The sequence below is a fragment of the Stomoxys calcitrans genome, chromosome 1, assembly GCF_963082655.1.
Source record: "Stomoxys calcitrans chromosome 1, idStoCalc2.1, whole genome shotgun sequence".
Lineage (NCBI taxonomy): Eukaryota > Metazoa > Arthropoda > Insecta > Diptera > Muscidae > Stomoxys > Stomoxys calcitrans.
This window is the reverse complement of record NC_081552.1, coordinates 193,857,345-193,884,111: the sequence shown is the minus strand read 5'-3', so window position 1 is coordinate 193,884,111 and position 26,767 is coordinate 193,857,345. Positions and strand designations below refer to the sequence as shown.

At 39.6% G+C, this 26,767-nt stretch overlaps 1 protein-coding gene across 1 annotated transcript; it reads right to left on the bottom strand.

The window, feature by feature from the left end:
• Nucleotides 1-2,926: 2,926 nt before the first annotated feature.
• On the bottom strand, nt 2,927-19,976 carry LOC106094245 (uncharacterized). The gene is made up of 3 exons (XM_059368163.1): nt 19,742-19,976; nt 3,435-3,529; nt 2,927-3,376 (listed from the first exon to the last, which is right to left on the bottom strand). The coding sequence occupies exons 1-3, from the start codon at nt 19,974-19,976 to the stop codon at nt 2,927-2,929; spliced, it is 780 nt and encodes a 259-aa protein (XP_059224146.1).
• Between the last annotated feature and the right edge of the window lie 6,791 nt (nt 19,977-26,767).

Here is a 26,767-nt window from a genome sequence, read left to right as displayed (position 1 = left end):
GCCCAATCAACGCCATCGCTCTTCTCTGTACACGGTCCAGGAGCCCCAAGGATAATTTGGAAGCTCCAGCCCATACAAGTGAGTTGTACTCCATTTTCGGCCTTTTGAAAGTGGTGTAAATGTTAAGAAGATCAGACGGAGTGAAGTAATTCTTATACCGTTTAAGGAAGCCTAAACACTTGAATGCTTCTTTCGACACTTCAAATACAAGTTTAGCCCAAAGGGCATCACTTTGTACTTTCATGCGCAGAACATCAAGAGCTTCTGATTGCTCAACATCTATACCGTTAATAGACAAAGGTGATCGTAATGGGTCAGCGAATCGTTTGTGCGACAGCAAGCAGCAATGAATCTTCCGTGCATTAAAATCTACTCGATTCATTCGACCCCACTCAGAAATGGCCAGCAAATCCTGGCATAGTGTATCATCCATAACCTGCCTATTGTCCCTAATCTCTCGAAGACTCGGCCTATGGTGGAATGAGTATGAATGGCAGAGATTACTGTCATCCGCAAATGAGTAGATTGGATGCGATGTCTGAGACCCAATATATCGTTGATAAAAAATAAGACAAAGAGAATGAGAAAGAGAAAGAACAGAGCCCTGGGGTACACCTGCGGTCAATTTATGCTTATTGGATGAGAACCCATCTATAAAGGCTCGAATGGTGCGATCTCTGAGAAAGCTCGAAATAAATCGAACGAAGCCAATACCGATATCAAATGCGACAAGCTTTGATAGTAGTGCACAGTGCCAGACCCTATCTAATGCCTTGGAGATATCCAGAGCCAAAACTAGTAGATTGGGCGACTCCCTCGTTCGGACAGAGGTGCCATGAGGTCGCCCGTAGAGCGATTTCTGCGGAACCCATACTGTTGGTCGCTAAGAAGGCCATTAGACTCTAAATACCTCACAAAATGGCGATAAGCAATGCTCTCCATGACCTTGGAGAGAGTGGAGCATATCGCCGATTTGGGCGATAATTCGCAGGATTGTTTGCCTTACCCCTCTTTGGCATTGGCTGCACGTTCGCAATCTACCAACGCGCCGGGAAGACTCCCGCATGGTAGGCAATGTTGAAAAGGTTGCGTAATGGAGGAGCAAGCGTCGAAGAACAACTGCGCAAGACAAGTGTTGATGTGCTAACCGCTGCTACATAACAACTTGACAACGTGAGCAAATACGTCCTATTTGGGGGTTGTTATGGTGGTGGGAAGTCCCCTAGACAGTTGGTCCCGAATATTGATTTCAGATTCATGGTCTACTCGCAAATACCTTTTATTTGAGCCCCATTTTTCCATAGTCGGCAAACATGACCGGCTTGGCGGGTGTTTTTGGGGATGGGGCGGCCACTCAGTGACTTGGATTTGAGAATATATATCAGTTTCGTGTTCTATTCTAAGAACCCTCTTTTTTGAGCCTCATATTGCAATGGTCAGCAAATACATCCTATTTGGGTGGTGTAATGGGGTGGGGAGGGTGGCCCCATAGAACCTTACCCCAATATTGATATCAGATTCGTTTTTGGTTTCCAAAGTCCTTTCATTTGAGCTCCATATTGCTATAGTCGTAAATTTGTCCGATTTAGGGGTGTTTTGGGGATTGGGGTGGTCCCCCAAACACTTGCTCAGACAATTGGATATCAGATTCGTTTTCTAATCTTAAATAACTTTTATTTGAGTCCCATATTGCCATGGTTGGTAAATAAGTCCTGTTTGGGGGGTGTTTTGGGAAAGGGGTGGACCCCCAGAATCTTGGTCCCATATTGGGATATCAGATTCGTAATTTATTCGCAAATATCTTTCATCTGAGTCCCATATTGCCATGGTCGGTAAATATGTCCGATTTTGAGGTGTTTTGGGAGTTGAGGCGGTCCCCCAAACACTTGGTCGGACAATTGGATATCAGAATCGTTTTCGAATCTTAAATACCTTTCATTTGAGTCCCATATCGTCGTGATTGGTGTATATATATATTTGGTAGGTTTTGGGGGTGGGGCGTCCCCCTAGGTATCCCATCCGAAATTTAGATACCAAATTTTTGTTTGCAGGTTACTGTAAATCGCCCATCTCCGAGATCTGGTGTTTCTTAAAATTAGGGTAAGGGGGAGGGTCCACCCCCTCTTCAGATATCAACAAATTTAGTGCCATATTTTCACCACGGGATCTATATGCACCATCTGTGAAAATTTCAAGAAAATCGGTTCAGCCATTTCTGAGTCCATAAGGAACACACAGACAAACAAACCTACAAACAAACACAAAGAAGAAAATAGTCACGACATTTTAAGTCGATCTAGCCATTTCGTCCGTCTGTCTGTCGAAAGCACGCTAACTTTCGAAGGAGTAAAGCTAGCCGCTTGAAATTTTGAAGAAACACTTTTTATTAGTGTTAGTCGGTGGGCATTGTAAATGGGCCATATCGATCCGTCGTTTGTTAAAGTTGCCATATGAATCGATTTTGGGTCTTGACTTCTTGAGCCACAAGAGGGCGCTATTCTTATCCGATTTGGCTGAAATTCGGCATGACGTGTTTTGTTGTGACTTCCAACAAAATGCGCCAAATGTGGTTCAAATAGGTCCATAACCTGATAAGGCTGCTATATAAACTAATCTGGGATCTTGATTTCTTCAGCCTATAGAGGGCGCCTATAGCCGAACTTGGCCTAGCCGAACTTGGCCTGCCGAACTTGGCACGCTTTTACTTGTTTTTCGTAAATGTCCTTAACAGTGTATGTTTATTACATTAGTTTACAATATTTGTATATTAAATTACAATGGAAATGGTTTTGAGCTATGACAAAGTTTTTTTTTTTTTGTCAAGTTTAAATTAGAAATTTGTGTGTAAAAAAGTTGGGATTCATATTTTAGGTTTTTAATATTATTATATATATAAAATGGAGTCTTTAAAATTATTTTTATTTTTTTATGACCACGATGGTGGTTCAACCAAACCACATTCTGGCTTATCGAATGTAAGATGACACTCATCAACGCAAATTTCAGCATTCCTCGAATCACAAAATAGGTGCGGTGGGCACGAGTGATGAACATTTTTCACCTCATCACCAATGCACATGGCAAAAGTGGTGCGACTCGTACAAGTGAACAAACGGTTTCCATCACATTTGGAACAGCCACCAGTATGATCACATTCCGGTTGAACTCCCATTGCTGCATCAATGCATATCGCACCTGAGCTAACACATATTGTTGCCTCAGGACAATGAGTCGTGTAACTTGTGACCGGTACATCGCCCAAACAATCGTAGTAAGTTGTGCTCGAAATGCAGGCAACGCCATTGGGTCCACATTTACCGCATTCAGCAACTGTTTGCTGTATGCCGAAAATCACAGTCACTGCAATGGCCATGCTCTGCAAGTGAGATAATCAAAAATTAGGATTGTTTACGATTTCAGATTTTTATTCTGACCAAATATTTGAAGAACCGTGCAGCAGTCATGGCCGCTGTCTCGTATGAATTTTTCTCACAAACTATTTCAATGTGAAAATGTTTGGAAGAACGTACTGTTGGTTTTTATATTAATAGGTAGTAAACACACTTTATCTGGAAGCCAGATTTTTACCACACATCATTACGCTGATAACCACAACGATGGTTGGTATTTATATGTGAAGTACGCCACATCTTCTTATATAAAAAAATTCAATTTGTGTTTGTTTGTTTCGTATAGACTCAAAAAAAGCTGTATAGGTTGGTCTGGAAGGAAACATAGGCTGTATAATTTTTTCATATCGGGAGGGGGAGCGGACCCTCCCCCTTACCACAAAAGTACTAGCCAAAAACAAAAGTGGACCGATCGGGACAATATGGGATTCTAATGAAAGGTATTCAAAAGTAGAGTACGAATCTCATAATAAAAGTTGGTCCAAGTATCTGGGGGGCCGCCCCAGCCCCAAAACACCATAAAATAGGTTTATTTGACTATCACTACAATATGGGACTCAAATGAAAGGTATTCGGGAGTAGATTACGAATATGGTCAGGAAGTAGGAATAGGCTTTATAATTTATTGATAACGGAAGGGGGCGGACTCTCCACCGCTACCCCAAAAACACCACCCAAAATCAAAAGCGGACCAATAAGTACAATATGGGTATCAAATGAAAAGTATGCGGGAGTAGATAACGAATCTGACATACACATTCATGTCGAAGTGTAGGAGGTCACTCCACCCCCACAAAAACGCCCAAAACGGGCACATTAACCAATCACGGGTATATGGGACTCGGTTTGTTTATTCCGTATAGACTGGAAAACTGCAGAGCCGATTTTCTCAAAATATTCGCATATTGTGTACGTTGGTCTGGAAGGAAACATAAGCTATATAATTTTTCGTTATGGGAAGGGGGACGGACCCTCCCCCTTATGCCAAAAACATAACCCAAAATCAAAAGTGGACCGATCGGAACAATATAGGTATCAAATGAAAGGTATTGGAGAGTAGTATACGAATATGGTATTTACAAAACCCAAAACTCCCCCAAACAGATATATTGGACGTTCATTTCAACATGGGGCTGAAATGAAAGGTATTCGGGAGTAGATTTCGAATCTTGCATACAAAAGCAGAGCGAAATAAAGGGGGTCACGCTACCCCTCTAAAACGACATTAGACCCATTATGATTATATGATACTTGGCTGAACTGATTTTCTTAAAATTTTCATAGATTGTGTTCGTTTGTCTGGAAGGAAACATAGGCGAAATAATTTTTAAATATCGGGTGGAGGCGGCCACCCATATCCGAAAGTGGTCCGATGGGCACAATAAAGGATCCAAATGAACTGTATAGGAAACCAGAAAACGAATATGGTATTAAATTTTCGGTCCAAGTACCCAGCAGGCCCCCAACCCCAAAACTCCTCTAAACAGATATATTTGAAGATCATATCAACATGGGACTCAAATGAAAAGTAATAGGCAGTAGATTACAAATATGGCATAAAGCATTAGGTCCAAGTTATGGGAAGTCGCCCACCCCCAAATACCCCCCAATGGGCATATTAGCCGATAATGGCTATATGGGACTCAAATGAAAGCTCTTAAGGAGTAGATTACGAATATGACATCAAAATTTGCATTCAAGTCTAGCTGGCGTTTTTCCTCCTAAAGATACATCAAATGGGTAATTTGACCCATTATGACAATATGGGACTCAAGTGAAAGGTATTTGAGAGTAGAAAACCAATTTGATATCAAATTCTGCCGCCAAATGTTTTGGGGTACGCCCTAAAGCACCCCCTAAACTGAACTTCATTTCCGTTGGGAATAAAGAACGAATTTGATATCAATTTTCAGTGCAAAGTGCCGGTGGCCGCCCCAGCCCCAAAACACATTCCAAACGATTCATATTTTCCGGCCATGGCAATATGGGGCTCAAATTAAAGAGACTTGGAAGTGCAGCACGTAGTTGATATCCACAGTTGTGTCCAAATGTCTGAGGTGCCAAACCTCACCTAATGAGAACATTACCCTGAGGAAGAACAATACCACCAGGAACCGAAAAGGGGCAATTTTCCCACACATCAATGAGTGCTTTCCGATTCAAGTTAAAACTCTATGATAAGGGACCTTTTTTTTAGCCGAGTTCGAACGGCGTCCCGCATTGCGACACCTCTTTGGGGAAACTTTTTTAAATGACCATGCATGGCATCGTACCTCGCAAATGTCGCCAACATTAAGAGGGGATAAACACCGCTTTCTCCGATGTTCTCACCAGGATTCGAACGCTTTCAGCGTCATAGGCTACAATGGCACGAACACGACATCCGCATTCAGGGCGAAAAAAGATATTAGAGAGTTAAAGAAGGCGCAGCTGAGCGGGCCAGGTTCGGCTGGTTAAAAATAAAATGTCCAGATTTTGCTCACTGTTCTCATAGATTACCATGGCGCGAAACATTGTAAGTTTTTGCCACACGGTTAGTTAACAATTTTGTCTCGAAGAATAACTTCCTGTAGATGTTGAAGAAGTAAAATCGGAATATCGGTTTATAAGGAAGCTATATCAGATTTTGGACAGGGGGGAATATGTTTAGCATAGATTGAACTCAACCACATGCCATTCTGAATATGCTTTGTTTCGATATTGGAACTAATCCTACAAAATGTCAAATGTTTTGAGATGCGTTTCTACCGGGTAAATATCAAACCCAATGAATACCTTTTTTATACCCACCACCATAGGATGGGGGTATACTAATCTAGCCATTCCGTTTGCAACACCTCGATATATTAATCTAGGACCCCATAAAGTACATATATTCTCGAAATACTGATTTGAACTAGTCATGTCCGTCCGTCTGTCGAAATCACGATAGGAGTCGAACGCCAAGAGCTAGACGATTAAAATTTTGCGCAGATCGTAGGGGATTGCAAATGGGCTATATCTCTCGATTTGACTTCTTGAGACCATGGAAGCCACAACTTTTGTCCGATTTGGCTGAAATTTTGCACATAGTGTTCTGTTATGGCTTTCAACAACTTTGCCAAGTACGGCCAAAACCGGTCAAGAACCTGATATAGCCCCAATATAAACCGATCTCCTGATTTGACATCTTGAGCCCATGGAAGCCACAATTTTTGCCCGATTTGGCTGAAATTTTGACATGTTCTGTTATGACTTATGACTCCCAACAACTATGCCAAGTACGGTTCAAATCGGTTAAGAACATGATATAGCTCCCATATATACCAATCTTCCGATTGGACTTCTTGGGCCCTTACAAGCAGCGATTTTTATCTGATTTGGCTGAAATTTTGCATATAGTGTTCTGTTATGACACTCAATATAGCTCCCATATTATAACAGAATCCATTGTGGTGGGTTCCCAAGATTCGACTGGGCCGAACTTAGCACGCTTTTACTTCTTTGGTATTTATTTGGATATTTATAAATTTTCAGATATTTTGATGATGAAATCATTTTCCAAAATTTTTTTGATGATTTCGCATTTTCTGTATATAAATCGAACTTTTGATCTCATAAAATCGGAACTTATATATAGCCGATATATAGACCGATCTACCGACTTAAAGTCTTGAGGCAATAAATTGGTTATGTTCCATCCGATTTCGATGAAATTTTTCACACTGAGTTTTTGTAGACCCCTACCCATTTCTGTGAAGTGCGGTTCAGATCGGACAAAATTGGGATATAACTGCCCTTAGACCGATCACCCGATCTTTCGATATAGGGTGTTAAGGCTATTAAATATCCATTTATTATACGATCTCGATAGAAATTGGCATAGTGACCCTTTCCTGTCAAGTGTGGTCCACATCGGACCATATTTGGATATAGCTGCTATATAGACCAATCTCCTGATATAGTGTAATTAGCCTATAAATGAAGCATTTTTCATGTGATCCAGCTCGGGCCATATTTGGATATAGCTGCCATATAGACCGTTTCATAACCTGATACAGCTGTCATATAAACCGATGTCTGTACAATGACTTCTACTATGGTTTCCAATATTCAAAACAAGTATGGTTCGAATCGGACCAAAACCTGATATAGCTTTAATAACATAGCAAATTTTACCCTTAATCTTGTCTATAAAGAGATACCGGGCAAAGAACGTGATAAATGCAATCCATGGTCGAGGGTATATAAGATTCAACCCTCCACCATAGGATGGGGTATACTAATTTCGTCATTCTGATTGTAACTCCTCAAAATATTCGTCTAAGACCCCATAAAGTATATATATTCTTGATCGTCATGACATTTTAAGTCGATCTAGACATGTCCGTCCGTCTGTCTGTAGAAAGCACAAAAACTTTCGAAGGAGAAGAGATATCCGCTTAAATTTTGCACAAATACTTCTTATTAGTGTATGCCCGTTGGGATTGTGAATGGGCCGTATTGGTCCATGTTTTGATCTAGCTGCCATATAAACCCATCTGGCTGCACGACGTGTTTTGTTATGACTGCCAACAACTGTGCTTAGTATGGTTCAAATCGGTGCATAACCTGATATAGCTGTCATATAAACCGATCTTGGATCTTGACTTCTTGAACCACTTCAAGCGCAATTCTTGTCCGATTTTGCTGAAATTTTGCATGACGTGTTTTGTTATGACTTCCAACAAGTGCACTTAGTAAGGTTCAAATCGGTTTATAACCTGATATAGCTGTCATATGAGCCGATCTAGGGTTTTGATTTCTGGAGCCACTAAAGGGCGCAATTATTATCCGATTTAGCTGAAATTTTGCACATGGTATTTGGTTATGACTTTCAACAACTGTTCTAAGCATGGTCCAAATCGGCCCATAACCTGATATAGCTGCCTTTTTAACCGATCTGAGATCTTGATTTCTTGAGCCTCTAAAGGGAGCAATTATTATCCTATTTGGCTGAAATTTTGTACAACGAATATTTTGTGTCGAATAAGATCTGAATCATGACTTATAGCCTAATGCAGCTCCCCTATAAACCGATCTTCCTATTTTACTTCTTCAGCTCCTAAAAGGGGCAAGTATTTCTAGATTTGGCTGAAATTATACACAATGACTTCTACTACGGTCTCCAATATTCAATTCAATGATGGTCCGAAATGAGCCATAACTTGATATAGTTCCAATATCATAGCAATTCGTTTCTTTTATCCTATGTTTGCCCAAAAAGAGATACCGGGAAAAGAGCTCGACAAGTGCGATCCATGGTCGAGGGTATATAAGATTCGGTCCGGCTGAACTTAGCACGCTTTTACTTGTTTATTATATAGCTTATTAAATAGCTTATAGAATGTTTTAAAAACATTCTGTGTTCTCTTACTATCATTCATCATAATCATAAATTGTTGCTATCATAGCTATGAAGTTTTATGAACCATACATTTATTCTTCGCAATGGAAAGAAACGACCTTGTTCAGTGAAGATATGCTATGCACAACCAGAGGGTAGCTGACACGAAGTGTCACCAATATATTTTTATACCCTACTCCACTACTGTGCTACAGGGTATTATAACTTTGTGCATTTGTTTGTAACACCCAAAAGGAAGAGAGGTAAACCCACGATAAGCATTTCCCTTAGTGGTTATATCGTGCAACTAACTTAAAATAGATCACGTGCAAGGAAATTGATAAATGGTATGCATTGCGTAGAGTTTATAAGATAGCGCCCATCCGAACTTAATGCTCCCTTACATGTTAGACTCAATATAGTGTTGTTAACATACATATGTATTTTATTTAAATGTTTTATACTTATGTGTGTATAAAAGACCGGAGAGTTTCTTACCGATGTCTATTAATTAGTATGTAGCTAAGCCACTCCAAAAAAATTTAGGCCATGGTTCAGTTAAAGCGAACTAATTCTCAATAAAATTGAACTTCATACAGCTCTGAAGACATTTTTATTCGATTTTAGTTTATGTTGTTGCTAAAAATAGCGAAATCATATGAACTTCTGGTTAGTTTAACGATAATTTGAACAAGTTAATTTTTTCTTCATTCTGTACATTGGTAAACTATCGTGTATGACAATTTCAACTCATTTGACATTAATAGTTGGAATAAAATGATTAAAATTTTCAGTAAAAAACAAGTAAAAGCATGCTTAGTTCGGCCGGCCCGAATCTTATATACCCTCCAACATGGATCGCATTTGTCAGTTCTTTTCCCGGCATCTTTTCTTAGGCAAAAAAAAAAATTTGCTCTGCTATTAGAGCGATATCAAGATATGGTCCGGTTCGGACCACAATTAAATTATATGTTGGAGACCTGTGTAAAATTTCAGCCAATTCGTATAAGAATTGCGCCCTTTGGGGCTCACGAAGTAAAATAGAGAGAACGATTTATATGGGATCTGTATCGGGCTATAGACCGATTCAGAACATAATAAACACGTTTGTTGATGGTCATGAGAGGATCCATCGTACAAAATTTCAGGCATATCGGATAATAATTGCGACCTCTAGGGGTCAAGAAGTCAAGATCCCAGATCGGTTTATATGGCAACTATATCAGGTTATGAACCGATTTGAACCTTATTTGACACAGTTGTTGAAAGTAAAAATAAAATACGTCATGCAAAATTTCAGCCAAATCGGATAAGAATTGCGCCCTCTAGAAGCTCAAGAAATCAAATCCCCAGATCTGTTTATATGACAGCTATATCAGGTTATGGACCGATTTCAACCATACTTGGCACAGTTGTTGGATATCATGACGAAATACTTCGTGCAAAAACTCATTCAAATCAGATAAGAATTGTGCCCTCTAGAGTCTCAAGAAGTCAAGACCCAAGATTGGTTTATATGGCAGCTATATCAGGTTAAACCGATTTAAACCATACTTGGCACAGTTGTTGGGTATCATAACAAAACACGTCGTGCGAAATTCCATTCCAATCGGATAAGAATTGCGCCCTCTAGAGGCTCAAGAAGTCAAGACCCAAGATCGGTTTATATGGCAGCTATATCAGGTTATGGACCGATGCGAACAATACTTGGCACAGTTATTGGATATCATAACAAAACACGTCGTGCAAAATTTCATCCCAATCGGATAAGAATTGCGCACTCTACAGGCTCAAGAAGTTAAGACCCAAGATCGGTTTATATGGTAGCTATATCAAAACATAGACCGATATGGCCCATTTACAAATACCAACCGACCTACACTAATAAGAAGTACTTGCGCAACATTTTAAGCGGCTAGCTTTACTCCTTCGGAAGTTAGCGTGCTTTCGACAGACAGACGGACGGACAGACGGACGGACATGGGTAGATCGACATAGAATGTCGCGACGATCAAGAATATATATACTTTATGGGGTCTCAGACGAATATTTCGAGTAGTTACAAACAGAATGACGAAATTAGTATACCCCCCCATCCTATGGTGGAGGGTATAATAAATTAAAATGCATAAACATTTTATAAAATCTGGCTTTCTACTTGGTCCAATTTTAACTAAGTTACAAGAAATATTTCGCTATTCCGAGCATATGACAAGCAATTGCGTAAGCAAATTGTATTTTAAATTCAGCCTTCACTATACTTGTATGTTGTTTGCTATTCGATTTAGATAAGCTTTTCTATTTTTAGATACGTCGTAAAGGATTATAACCGTTTCCGCCATATCAAGAAGTTCCTTGGATTCTCTGCTTCACAGTATCATTTGATTTAGATTTTCCAGGTCCACACTATTTTCAAGATGCAAGGTTTTTGTATTACGGTTTATTATACCCTCCACCATAGGATGGGGGTATACTAATTTCGTCATTCTGTTTGTAACTACTCGAAATATTCGTCTGAGATTCCATGATCGTCGTGACATTTTATGTCGATGTAGCCATGTCCGTCCGTCCGTCTGTCTATCGAAAGCACGCTCACTTTCGAAGGAGTAAAGCTAGCCGCTTGAAATTTTGCACAAATACTTCTTATAGGTGTAGGTCGGTTGGGATTGTAAATGGGCCATATCGGTTCATGTTTTTATGAAGCTGCTAGCTTTACTCCTACGAAAGTTATCGTGCTTTCGACAGACAGACGGACGGACATGGCTAGAGATGGTACAGATTGGACCATATTTGGATATAGCCAACATATATACCGATCTCCCGATAAGAACATAAAAGAAGCGTTTTTTCATTCTATTTCGATGAAATTCGGCACAGCAAGTTCCAATACCACTCTAAACCTTTTTGTAGAATATCGTCCACATCGGACCACATTTGGTCATAGCTGCCATATAGACCGATCTCCCGATATAGAGTGTTGAGCCCATAAAAAGAACATTTTTCATATGATTTGAATGAAATGTGAAACAGTGCGTTTTGATAGATCTCTACACCTGTTTGTTGAATTTCGTCCAGATCCAAACATATTTGGATATAGCTGCCATATAGACCGATCTTCTGATATAGAGTATTGAGCCCATAGAATGAGCATTTTTTTCATTCGATTTGGGGGAGTTCGGTATATATGGCAGCTATATTCAAATATGGTCCGATCTATACCACGTTTTACAGGTAGGTAGGGGTCTACCAGAACACACTGTGCCAAATTTCATAGAATTCGGGTAATAAATGGATCTTTTATGGCCTCAATACCCTATAGGGCAGCCATATCCAAATATAGTCCTATCTGAACCGCACTATAGTCCGATCTGAACAGAAATAAGAAGCGGTCTACCGGAGCGCACTGTGCCAAATTTCATCGAAATCAGATGGAAAATGGCCAATTTATTGCCTCAAGACTTTAAGCCTGCAGATCGGTCTATATAGCTGCTATATATAACTAAAATCCTAAAATGTGAAGACCATCAAGAATATATAAATTTTATGGGGTCTTAGACGAATATTTCTAGGAGTTACAAACAGAATGACGAAATTAGTATACCCCCATCCTATGGTGGAGGGTATAAAAACCGTAATAGGTACTTTATCCGATTTTCGCTCCATATTATTAATATATTTCATTAAAAGCTGACTAATGTAAAACGATTTCACAAAACAAATTTATGGTTAATCTAAACTTATTTAATAGTGATAATTGGTAAAAATAAAGGAAAAGAATTACCAAAGTATCTTAAAAAATTGCATATTCTTCGAGGCGATACATCAATAAGTATAAATAGTTTTTGGTATAAATAGTTTTTGAAGAATCTCTACACAACCTTTCAGCTGTGAAATGAAGCCCAACTACACGTGTTTGTACTTTTCCCCAAACATATATACGACAATTTGCCACATACTGATTTTTTTTCGCAGCACAAGTTAATTTTTCTGCAAACGCAAATTTGCCCATGAACATTTCATTAAGGAATAGGGGTAAACTTCTCATATATCAAAGAGTACTGTCCGACGCAAGTTTTTTTTTAAGTTCAATGATAAGGGGCCTCCTTTTTATAGACGAGTCCGAACGGCGCACTGTGTGACATTCTCCACATTTAGGGTGCCAAAAGTTAAAATAAAAAATTCCCCGATCGCTATGAATTTTTAGCATATGGTAGTCAGGAGTACTAATGTTACGAAAATGTATTCAAAACATTACGAATAAGAACCGTTATTATATATGTAACATTGTGACAAATGTTAAAAGTCGTGTCGCATTTGAAAATATTGGTGTATGTTTGAAATAATCAAAATTTGGTTTTAAAAACTTTTTTGAATAAATTTCTTCAGTTTTATTGAATTTTGGACAATCCTCAACAATTCTGGTAAGTTAGGTTTAAGTGTCAGTCTGCCTTCAGACTCACTCAGACGTTTTCGTCCATTGTAATACCACAGGAAAAGAAGAAGGAAGATGCCTTCTAGTTCCTACCTTTGAACCATCCAGATCGCTTTAAAAATCACAACCACTTGCGAATGTTCACATCCGCTAAATCAAAGTGGAACTCCTTCTAAATGCCTGTGCGGGACACACACACAGAAATTGTTCTATAGTCTCTTCTTCTTCGATATCCCTACAGCTTCTGCAAAAGTCATTGCTGGCAACCTTCAACCTGCAGCATGTTTTCTGATTAGACAGTGACCTGTCATGACGGACAAAATGACTGAGACGCTTATTCTAGCCAATGACAGCAAAGCAGTAGACCAATTCAAGTCTAGATGAGGCCACATAGTTTTGGAATGCTCACAGTCCCCTTTTTGTGACCATCTATCATTCGCTGTCCTTCGGGCCTGGTCCTGAAGACTTAGCTTACATGTCGCTAGAGGCATACCCATAGATTCCAGTGTCCCTGGAATGTGTAGGGTAGTTCCTAGCTTCGCAAGGTCATCCGCTTTACAACTTCCTGGGATATCTCTGTGGCCCGGCACCCAGAACAGGTGAATTTTGAACTGTTCTGCTAGTTCGTTGAGAGGTCTGCGGCAGTCGAGGGCGGTTTTTGTGTTCAGAAATGCGTTCTCCAGGGATTTAATGGATGCCTGGTGACATTATATCTTAGCCATTCCACCACTTCCTTAATTGCAAGGATCTGTGCTTGCTACACACTGCAGTGGTCGGGTAACCTTTTCGATATGATCAGTTCTAGATCTTTAGAGTACACCCCAAAAGCCCACCTGGTCGTTTAGTTTGGAACCATTCTCATAGAAGTCTATGTAACTTCTGTTACCAGGGATATCGTAGTTGCAATCTGTTCTATCAGGAATAGTGGTACAGTAATTTCTGGTAAGTACTTACAGAACAAATTTGAACTCATACAATTTAATTCATTGAAATTTGTTTTCAATGGAGTAAATCTTGTGAATTTTGTCGAATTGCGTCAAGTGTTTTTAACCAAAATAATAAATAATTCCTCCTGTTTCAGAATCTGAAAACATCTCCCCGTTTGTGCCCGAAATTTTTTTATTCAGTTTCCGAAGATGTCTGTGCCGCGGGCCGAGCTTTTTGATGAGTGGCTTAAAAACAGTAAAGATAAAACTGCTTTGGAAAGCGTCATTTTAAGCATGATTAAGGCACAGCTTCTCCGCCAAAAGGCACATTAAAAAGTTACGACTCCATCTTCTACCAAGCATTGTCGACCTAATAAATTTTTTATTTACAAAAGAAACTCGAGATGTTACCATAAGAGAAGTAGAATGTGTCCAACTTGAAATTTCGACTTTTCAGCCAACACATATTCAAACCGAAAACCTCCAGATAGATGTGAAAACTCTAAGCTTATATTGTGCATGATTGACGGCAAAGTCTGCAATGCACTGTCCGCATATACATCATCGCAAGTCTGCTATATATGCGGAGCTTCTTCCAAAGATATAACCAGCTTGGATGCATTGTCAAATCGTAGTGTTGACTCAAATATGCTTACTTTTGGTATTTAGCCATTACCTGCGTGGATAAGATGTATGGAGTGTATGCTGCACATCGCTAATAGAATCGAAGTAAAAACTTGGTGTGCACGGGGCAAAGAAAATAAAGAGATTATTGAGAATAGAAAGAAATACATCCAAAATAGATTTAGAAATGAAGTTGGTTTGTTAGTGAATATGCCCAAGCAAAAATGTGAAATTCTGCGTGAAGATTTTTCGGAGATCCTAAAACTACTGCAAGCATAACTGGCTTAAATGAAAATCTTTTAAAAAGGTTTCATACTATACTTTCTTGCATCGGATGTGGGTTCGAAATAAATCATGTTGCTTTTGATAACTATGCACGAGAGACAAGAGAACTTTATTTCTCCGAATATCCCAGGTACATGATGCCAGTGAGGGTATACAAAATTATTTTTCATAGAAAGGAAATAATTGTTGGTCAGCTTTCAGAGGAAGCTCAAGAATCAAGGATGCAAGCAATTATCGTGAACTCCATACTCGGAAAACGTCAAAAATATAAAACAAACACCGGCTTATTACACAGATTGCTCATATCTTCAGATCCATATATATATATGCAGTTTTGAGGAAATCAACTTTAACGAAGAAGCGAGCAATTGATATATTAATCTGTACATATATAATTTCTCTTTAAGTGTTAAAATTATCCTAATATTGAATAACATACAAATCAATTTCTTATGAACTTATGGCAAACCTGTTTTGAATTTAGCAAATAAGTAAAAAGGCGTTAAGTTCGGCCGGACCGAACTTTGGATGCCCACCTCCACGGGTATACATGTAAATCACCTTTTGTCATAAACCGGTGAAAAATACATAATTTATGCCCCCATAGCGGCTTTATCGAAATATGGTTCGATTTGGAAAAAATTCGACACGCATATTAAGAGGTCTAATAAGTACAAGTCATTGTTCAATATTAAAGACAAAATATTTGTCTTATTGGTAGCCATATCCGAAGGGCCCAACACAACTCACTGTTCCAAATTTCGGCGAAATCGAACAATGAATGTGCCTTTTTTTGACCCAAAACCTTAAAACGAGAGATCGGTCTATATGGCAGCTACATCCAAATCTGAACCGATCTGAGCCAAATTAAAAAACAATGTTGAAGGGCCCAACACAACTCACTGTCCGGAATTTTGGCGACACGGGCGATAAATGCGCCTTTTATGGGCCCAAGACCTTAAATCGAGAGAACGGTCTATGTGTCAGCTATATCCAAATCTGAACCGATCTGTCTCATATTCCGGAAATATGTCGACGGGCCTAACTTCACTCTCTGTAACAAATTTTGGCAAAATCGGAAAATAAAAGCGCCTTTTATGGGCCTAAGACTTAAATCGAGAGATTGGTCTATATGGCAGCTATATCCAAATCTGGACTGATCTGAGCCCAATAAAAGAAGAATGTTAAAGAGCCTAACACAACTCGCTGCCTCAAATTTTGGTAAAATCGGATAATAAATACGCCGTTTATGGGCCCAAGACCTTAAACCGAGAAATCGGTCTATATGGCAGCTATATCAAAATCTGGACCGACCTGAGCCCAATGAAAGAAGAATGTTAAAGAGCCTAACACAACTCACTGCCTCAAATTTTGGCAAAATCGGACAGTAAATACGCCTTTAATGGGTGCAAGACCTTAAATGGAGAGATCGGTCTAAATGGCAGCTATATCCAAATCTGGACCGATCTGAGCCCAACAAAAGAAGAATGTTTAAGGGCCTAACACAACACACTGTCTTAAATTTTGGCAAAAATCGGACAATAAATGCGCCTTTTATAGGCCTAAGACCTAAAATCGAGAGATCGGTCTATATGGGAGCTATATCGAATCCTGGCGAGAAAGTTCAGTTTAGGGGATGCTTTAGAGCGTACCCCAAAACACTTGGCTCCAAAATTGGATATCAAATTCGTTTTCTACTCTCAAATACCTTTCATTTGAGTCCCATATTGTCATAATGGGTCAAATAACCTATTTGACGTATCTTTAGGGGGAAAAGCGCCACCTAGACTTGAACGCAAATTTTGATGTCATATTCGTAATCTACTCCCAAATGCCTTTCATTTGAGTTCCATATAGCCATGATCTGCTAATATGCCCATTGGACCTAATGTTTTATGCCATATTTGTAATCAAATACCTAATACTTTTCATTTGAGTCGCATATTGACATGAACTTCGAATATATCTGTTTAGAGGAGTTTAGGGTTGGGGGTGCCCGCTGAGTACTTGGACCCAAAATTTAATGCCATATTCGTTTTTTGGTCTCCAATACCATTCATTTGATACCGTTACTGTGCCATCCGGACCACTTTCGGATATGGGTGGGAATTTTGGGGTAAGGAGGACGGTCCGTCTCAACCCGCCTGCTTGCAGACAAATGTACACAATCTACGAACATTTTAAGAATATCGGTTCAACCATGTATCATATAGATAAATGGTTCTAATGGCGTTTTTGAGGAGTGGCGTGACCCCCTATAATTCCATCTGATTTTGTATGCCAGATTCGAAATCTTCTCCCGAATATCTTCCATTTGAGCCCCATATTGAAATGAACGTCCAATATGTCTGTTTGGGAGAGTTTTGGAGTTGGGGCAGACCGATGGGTACTGAGACTCAAATTTTAATACCATATTCTAATTCTACACTCTATTAACTTTCATTTGATATCTATATTGTCCCGATCGGTCCATTTTTGATTTTGTGTTGTGTTTTTGGCATAGGGGGGAGGGTCCGTCAACCTTCCGATACCAAACAAGTAAGAGCGTGCTAAGTTCGGTCTGACCGAATCTTACATACCCTCCACCATGGATCGCATGGTGGCTCTTTTTAGGCAAACAAATAATAAAAGAAAAGAATTGCTGTGTTATTGGAACATGGTCAAGTTATGGTTCATTTCGGACCATAATTGAACTGAATATTGGAGACCACAGTAGAAGTCATTGTTTAAAATTTCAGAAAAATCTAGTAAGAATTGCGCACTTTTGAGGCCGAAGAAGAAAAATAGAGAGATCGGTTTATAGGAGAGCTGTATTAGGATATAAACCGATTTATGCCATATTCGACACGTTTGTTAAAGGTCCTGAGAAAAGCCGTTGTACAAAATTTCAGCCAAATCGGATAATACTTGCGCCCTTTAGAGGCTCAAGAAGTCAAGACCCCAGATCGGTTTATGTGGCAGCTATATCAGGTAATGGACCGATTTGAACCATACTTAGCACAATTGTTGGAAGTCATAACAAAATACGTCATGCGCAATTTCAGCCAAATCGGATAGGAATTGCTCCCTGTAGAGGCTCGAAAAGTCAAGACCCCAGATCGGTTTATATAGCAGCTATATCAGGTTATGGACCGATTTCACCTATTCTTAGCACAGTTGTTGAAAGTCATAACAAAACGCGTCGTGAAAAATTTCATCCAAATCGGATAATAATTGCGTCCTCTAGTGGCTCAAGAAGTCAAGACCCCAAATCGGTTTATATAGCAGCTATATCAGGTTATTAACCGATTTGAACTATTCTTAGCACAGTTGTTGAAAGTCATAACAAAACAAGTTGTGCAAAATTTCAGCCAAATCGAATAAAAATTGCGCACTCTAGAGGCTCAAGAAGTCAAGGTCCCAGATCGGTTTATATGGCAGCTATATCAAAACGTGGACCGATATAGCCCATTTACAATCCCAACAGTAATAAAAAGTATTTGCGCAAAATTTCAAGCGGCTAGCTTTACTCCTTCGAAAGTTGGCGTGCTTTCGACAGAGAGACGGACGGACGGACATGGCTAGTTCGACTTGAAATGTCATGACGATCAAGAATATATACTTTATGGGGTCTTAGACGAATATTTTAAGGAGTTACAAACAGAATGACGAAATTAGTATACCCCCATACCATGGTGGAGTGTATAAAAATTATATAGCCTGTGTTTCCTTTCAGACCAACCTGCACAATATGCGAAAATTTCGAGAAAATCGGTTCTGCCGTTATTCAGTCTATACGGAACAAACAAACCGAGTCCCATATATCCGTGATTGGCTAATGTGTCCATTTTGGGCGTTTTTGTGGGTGTGGGTGACATACTTCGACATGAATGTGTATGCCAGATTCGTTATCTACTCCTGCATACATTTCATTTGATACCCATATTGTTCTTATTGGTCCACTTTTGATTTTGGGTGGTGTTTTTGGGGTAACGGTGGTGGGTCTGCCCCCTTCCGTTATCAATAAATTATAAAGCCTTTTCCTACTTCCTGGCCATATTCGTAATCTACTCCCGAATACCTTTCATTTGATTCCCTTACTGTCATGATCGTAAAATAAACCTATTTTAAGGGGTTTTGGGGCTGGGTCGGCCCCCCAGGTACTTGGACCCAACTTTTATTATGAAATTCGTACTCCACTCCTGAATACCTTTCATTTGAATCCCGTATTGTCCCGATCGATCCACTTTTATTTTTGGGTAGTACTTTCCGATATGAACGAATTATATAGCCTATGTTTCCTTCTAGACCAACCTGTGACAATTTCAAGATTATCAGTTCAGCCGTTTTTGAGTCTATACGGAACAAACAAATGAACCGACAAACAAACACAAATTGAATTTTATGTATAAAGATTTGCAATTAACTAAAAATGAGTAAAATTTTTTCAACACTTGGAATTTTTCCTTGTTTTATACGAAATTTAACCAAATTATATTAAAATTGGTTTACTCAATTGGAATAAGCACTTTTTTCTAAGTGCACGCAATTAATGTTGGATCAAGCTCGCATTCTGGCCTTCCTGTCTGGCACATATTAGAATCATTTGCATTGCAGAATAGTTCGGAAGGGCACCAATAATGGTTTTCTCCAATTTTATCCCCCGAGCAAAGGGCATATGTTCGGCGACTAGTACAAGTGAACATTTGGGTTCCATTACAGGTGGAACAGTTTTTTATAGGGACACAATCGGGTTGCTGCACTGTACGATTGACACATATATTTCTTGCCGAAGTACATATTGTACCATGAGGACAAGTAAACATTGTACTTGTATTAGGTAAGTCATCAATACAAATGAAGAAGGTTGATTCTGTGACACAGGCAGCACCATTTGATCCACATACAAGGCAAAGAGCTTCTGTTTGATGTGCGCCCAAATTAATCACATACATTACTAGGGCAAAGGACTACAAGTGAAATAAAATAAAGTGAATAGTCTTTTTGTTTGTGTAATTTGGATGGATTTTTATATTTACCAAATATTTAAAGAAAAAGCGAACCATAGTTGTTACCCCTTCGAAGTGTTCAGCACTGACTATTGCAAGGTGAAAATGTTTAAAGAACTGAAATAATGTTGTTATGATATGAAAACACTATGTAACAAAATTAAACTTTTCCTAAAATAACAGGAAACAAGTAAAAGCGTGCTAAGTTCGGCCGGGCCGGGCCGGATATAAGAAAAGATTTGCTCTGCTATTAGAGCGATATCAAAATATGGTCTGGTTTGGACCACAATTAAATTATATGTTGGAGACCTGTGTAAAATGTCAGCCAATTCGTATAAGAATTGCGCCCTTTGGGGTCTCAAGAAGTAAAATAGAGATATCGATTTATATGGGAGCTGTATCGGGCTATAGACCGATTCAGACCATAGTAAATACGTATGTTGATGGTTATGAGAGAATACGTAGTACAAAATTTCAGGCAAATCGCATAATAATTGCGACCTCTACATGCTCAAGAAGTCAAGATCCCAGATCGGTTTATATGACAGCTATATCAGGTTATGAACCGATTTGAACCATTCATGGCACAGTTGTTGGATATCATGACAAAACACGTCGTCCATAATTTCATTCAAATCGGATAAGAATTGCGCACTCTAGAGGCTCAAGAAGTCAAGACCCAAGATCGGTTTATATGGCAGCTATATCAGGTTATGAACCGATTTGAACCATACTTAGCACAGTTGTTGGATATCATAACAAAACACGTCGTGCAAAATTCCATTCCAATCGGGTAAGAATTGCGCTCTCTAGAGGCTCAAGAAGTCAAGACCCAAGATCGGTTTATATGACAGCTATATCAGGTTATGAACCGATTTGAACCATACTTGACACAGTTGTTGGACATCATAACAAAACTCGCCGTACCAAAATTCTTTTAAATCGGATAAGAATTGCGCCCTCTGGAGATTCAAGAAGTCAAGACCCAAGACCGGTTTATATGACAGCTATATCAGGTTATGGACCGATGTGAACCATACTTGGCACAGTTGTTGCATATCATAACAAAACACGTCGTGCAAAATTTCATTCCAATCGGATAAGAATTGCGCACTCTAGAGGCTCAAGCAGTCAAGACCCAAGATCGGTTTATATGGCAGCTATATCAAAACTTGGACCGATATGGCCCATTTACAATACCAACTGACCTACACTAATAAGAAGTATTTGTGCAAAATTTCAAGCGGCTAGCTGTACTCCTTCGGAAGTTAGCGTGCTTTCGACAGACAGACGGATGGACGGACGGACAGACGGACGGATATGGCTAGATCGACATAAAATGTCGCAACGATCAAGAATATATATACTTTATGGGGTCTCAGACGAATATTTCGAGTAGTTACAAACAGAATGACGAAATTAGTATACCCCCCATCTTATGGTGGAGGGTATAAAAATTCACTTGTTAGAAAAACAAGTAAAAAGGCGTTAAGTTCGGCCGGTTCAAACTCTGGATACCCACCACCTCGGGCATATATGTAAACCACCTTTCATCAAAATCCGGTGAAAATTGCATACCTTATGTCTCATAGCAGTTATATCGAAATATGATCCGATTTGGACCAAATACTACTGAGTACAAGTCGTAGTTCAATTGTGTATAACAAAATATTGGTCTTTTTAGTAGCTATATCTAAAAATAAACCAATCTGAACCATATACAATATGAATGTCGAAAAGCCTAACATAAGTCAATGTGTCAAATTTCAGTTAAATCGGATTATAAGTGCGCCGTTTTTGGGGCCAAGAATTTAAATCGCGATATCGGTCTATATGGCAGCTATATGCAAATCTTAATCGATCTAGACCATATTGCAGAAAAATGTGGAGGGGCTTAACTTAACTCTCTGTCCTAAATTTCGGCAACATCGGACAATAAATGGGCCTTTTAAGAGCCCAAAACAATAAATCGAGAGATCGGTCTATATGGCAGCTATATCCAAATCCGGACGGATCTGTGCCATAAGGCAGAAGTATGTCAAAGTGCTTAACGCAACTCACTGTCCCAAATTTCGGCGACATCGAACAATAAATGGGCCTTTTATGGCCCCAAAACCATAAATCGGAGGATCGGTCTATATGGCAGCTATATCCAAATCTGGGCAGATCTGAGCCAAATTGACGAAGGATATCGAAGGGCCTAACACAATTCACTGTCCCAAATTTCAGCAAAATCGGATAATAAATGTGGCTTTTATGGGCCTAAGACCCTAAATCGGCGAAACGGGCTATATGGCAGCTATATCCAAATCTGAACCGATCTGTGCCAAATTAACGAACGAAGTCGAAGGGCCTAACACAAGTCACTGTCCTAAATTTCAGCGAATTCGGAAAATAAATGTGGCTTTTACGGGCCTTAGACCTTAAATCGGAGTATCGGTCTATATGGCAGCTATATCCAAATGTGGACCAATCTGAGCCAAATTGACGAGGGATATCGAAGGGCCTAACACCACTCACTGTCCCAAATTTCAGCAAAATCGGTTAATAAATGTGGCTTTTATGGGCCTAAGACCCTAAATCGGCGGATCGGTCTATATGGGGGCTATATCAAGATATAGTCCGATATAGCCCATCTTCGAACTTAACCTGCTTATGGACAAAAATAGAATCTGTGCAAATTTTTAGCTCAATATCTCTATTTTTGAAGACTGTAGCGTGATTTCAACAGGCAGACGGAGAGACGGACGGACATGTCTAGATCGTCTTAGATTTTTACGCTGATCAAGAATATATATACTTTATAGGGTCGGGAATGGATATTTCAATGGGTAGCAAACGGAATGACAAAATGAATATACCCCATCCTTCGGTGGTGGGTATAACAAGTAAAAGCGTGCTAAATTCGGCCGGGCCGAATCTTGGGTACCCACCACCATGGGTTCCGCTAAAAATGTACCCTAATTAACTGAGTTTGTATATGCATTATTTTGGTCTCAAGAAGTCATATCGGGATAACGGTACTTAGGGGGCCTGTATCACCATATTGACCTATTCGCATAAAACTTGGCATTGATCTTGAAAGCCATAAGATATCGTTTTGGGCCAAATTCGAACCAAATCAGATGAAAATTGAGGCTTCTAGGGGCTCAAGAAGTAAAATCCGGGGATTGGTTTATATGGGCGCTATATCTGTTTATCATTGAGCTTAAAAACTTGAATCGGATTGCACTCTTTGATATGTGAAAAGTTTGCCCCTGTTCCTTAGTGGAATGTTCATGGGCAAAATTTGCAATATGCACATCTGTCTGTAGACCGATAAGGATCATACTAAGCATGGATATTGGAAGTCATCACGCAAGTTTTTGCTCCAAACTTCAGACAAGTCGAATGAGAACTGAGGTTTCTAGGGGCTCAAGATGTCACATCCCAGGATCGGTTTATATAATGGATATATCTGTTTGTAGATCGATTCGGAAAATACTTGGCATGGATGTTTAAAGTCATCACGCAAGTCTTTCTTCCAAATTTCAGCCAAATCGGATGAAAATTGAGCTTTCCAGGGGTTCGAGAAGTCAAATCGGGGGATCTGTTTATATGGGGCTATATCTGTTTATAGACCGATTCGGATCATACCTAACATGAATGTTGGAAGTCATAACGCAAATCATTGTTCCAAATTTCAGCCAAATGGAATGAAAATTGAGCATGCTAGGGTCTCAGGAAGTCAAATCCGGGCATCGGTTTATATGGGGGCTATATCCGTTTGTTGACCGGATCATGCTTAACATGAATGTTGGAAGTTATAACTCAAGTTTTTTTTCAGCCAAATCGGATGAAAATTGAGGCTTCTAGGGGCTCAAGAAGTCAAATCGGGTGATCGGTTTATATGGGGGCTATATCCAACTCTAAACCGATGTGACCCATTTGCAATCCCCAACGACCTACATCACTACAAAGTATCTGTGCAAAATTTCAAGCAGCTAGCTCTTCGCATTCGACTGCTATCGTGATTTCGAAAGACGGACGGACATGGTTATTTCGACTCAGAATATCGCAACGATCCAGAATATATATTCTTCTTTATGGGGTCGCGGATCAATATTTCGAGGTGTTATAAACGGTATGATTAGATTAGTTGCAGAAAAATGTCGAAGAGCCTAACACAACTCACTGTCCCAAATTCCAACGACATTGGACAATAAAGACGCCTTTTATGGCCCCAAAACCTTTAATCGAATGATCGGTCTATGGCAGTTATATCCAAATGTAATCCGATTTGAACCAAATTGAAGAATAATCTCAAGAGATCGGTCTATATGGCAGTTATATTCAAATCTGAACCGATCTGGGTCAAGTTGAAGAATGATGCCGAATGCCTGGGACAGTGAGTTGTGTTAGGCCCTTCGACATCCATCGGGTCTTGAGCCCAAGACCCTTAGATCGGGTCTTGAGCCCAAGACCCTAAATCCTCCGATTTAGGGTCTTGGGCTCATAAAAGTCACATTTATTATCTGATTTTATTGAAATTTGGGACAGTTCGTTGTGTTAGGCTCTTCGACGTCCTTCTTTAATTTGGCCCAGATCGGTGCAGATTTGAATATAGCTGTCATATGGACCGATCTCATGATTTACGGTTTTGGGCCCATAAAAGGCGCATTTATTGTCCGATTACGCCGAGATTTGGGACAGTTCGTTGTGTTAGGCTTTTCGACATCCCTGTCGCATACGGTTCAGATGGGTTTATATTTAGTTATAGCTTCTAAAAAGGCTAATATTTTGTTATACACAATTGAACAATGACTTGTACCGATTAGTATTTGGTCCAAATCGGAACATCGGAACAATATAACTGCTATGGGACATAAGGTATGCAGTTTACACCGGATTTTTATGAAAGGTGGTTTTCATATATACCCGAGGTGGTGGGTATCCAAAGTTCGGCCCGACCGAACTTAACGCCTTTTTACTTGTTTTCTTAATTTTTTGTGGTTGTGTTCCACAGTGTAATGGTCCAAATAACTTTTTATTTAAATATTATTTTATGTTATCGCTATGAGCATTGCTATTTATATCTTAGCGAATGCACTCGATTCTGCAAGTCTTGAAAGAAAGATAATTTGTAGTGAAAATTGGTTAGAAAATTAAACTGACACTTTTATTTGATTTTGAAGATAGCTATATTGCAGACAAATTTTTATACAAACACAAATAAAAACAAGTAAAAACGTACTAAGTTCGGCTGCGCCGCACTGTGGATACCCCCCACCATGGATATTTTATTCAGCCTAGGTTATTATAACTCCACTACCATATCCATAGTTATATCAGTTTCAGCGAAATCAAGCAACAAATCAGCTGTTTGTGGGATTAAGACCCTTAACAGCAACATTGGTCTATATGACAGTTATATCTACATAGTCTTATCTGGATCATATTTGGATTGGATGTCGGGAAGCTTTAAACAACTCACTATTTCAAATTTCAATGAAATCTGATAATAAATAAAGCTTCTAATCTAAGTGTAGATCTTAACCATATTTAGGTCGGATGTTGGGAGGCTTAAAACAACTCTCTGTTTCAAATTTCAGACGAATCGGATAACAAATGCGGCTTTTATGGGCTTAAAACCCTTAATCGGCAGATCGGTCTATATGGCAGCTCACCACATTTCGTGGGGTAGTACGAACACTAAAAAGCAGGGCCAAGCCCTGGCAGAGTTCTTGAATTCTCACGACCTAATAACACTTAGTATTGGTAACACCGCTACCTTTGTTCATAGGATTAGGGAGGAGGTATTAGATGTGACGATATGTTGGGAAAATCTAATCGAAGAGGTTCAGGATTGGAGGGTCAACAGGATTGGAGGGTCAACAGATAGTTGACCTCTTCGGGAAAGGAAATCAGCCCAAGAAAAACCCTAGATTACCGGGGAGATTCGCAATATTGGGAAAGAGGTCGGCAGACTTTTTAACAGAGCACGTCGTAAAAAGGCGGAAATTTATTGGGATGTGTATCACACATGGCTCAGAGAATACAATAAGACTACCAGAGAGGCAAAACTCGCCTCCTGGAAGCTTTTCTGCGAACAGGTCGATAGCGTCAATGACCCCCGCCAAGATAAAAAAGTTTCTCTCAAAAACCCATGTCCAAACTGAAACTTTAGTAGACGACATGGGAGTGAGAGCAGAGACAACGGAGGACATGTTGAGGTTTTTGATGAAAACCCATTTTCCACGGGATACGAAGGGACTTACGGAGACACTGGACTCTTGGAATAATGACGTTGATCGAAGGTTTACAATAACGGAATTTATGATGAAGACAGCCTTGAGAAGCTTTAAACCATTTAAGTCACCCGGACCTGATGGAATATTTCCGGTGTTACTACAGAAAGAGGCAGACTGTCTGGCAAAAATTTTCACAGCGTGCTTAGGACTTTCATATACTCCCAAAGCCTGGCAGGAGGCAAGGGCGGTGTTTATACCCAAGGTAAGTTATGCTACACCAAAGGCCTACAGACCCATAAGCCTTATATACTTTCTACTCAAAACCATGGAACGTATTGTGGACACCATGATAAAGAGTATGACATCCAGCGAATTGCTCAAATACAAACAGCATGCCTATGTCAAGGGAAGGTCGGTGGAGATTGCTCTGCACGAGGTTGTGCATAAAACAGAAGAATCCTTCGATGCCAAAACGTACACAAATGGCGGTATGCATTGACATCGAGG

Bases quoted from the DNA above. Each gene is read 5' to 3' on its own strand.
- LOC106094245 (XM_059368163.1), bottom strand. From the start codon at position 19,976: ATGTATGTGATTAATTTGGGCGCACATCAAACAGAAGCTCTTTGCCTT. The intron at 3,530-19,741 runs GTAATGGAACCC...AAAAACCAACAG, and splicing joins TATAAAAAACTGTTCCACCT to TACGTTCTTCCAAACATTTT. The intron at 3,377-3,434 runs GTCAGAATAAAA...TCTCACTTGCAG, and splicing joins CACGGTTCTTCAAATATTTG to AGCATGGCCATTGCAGTGAC.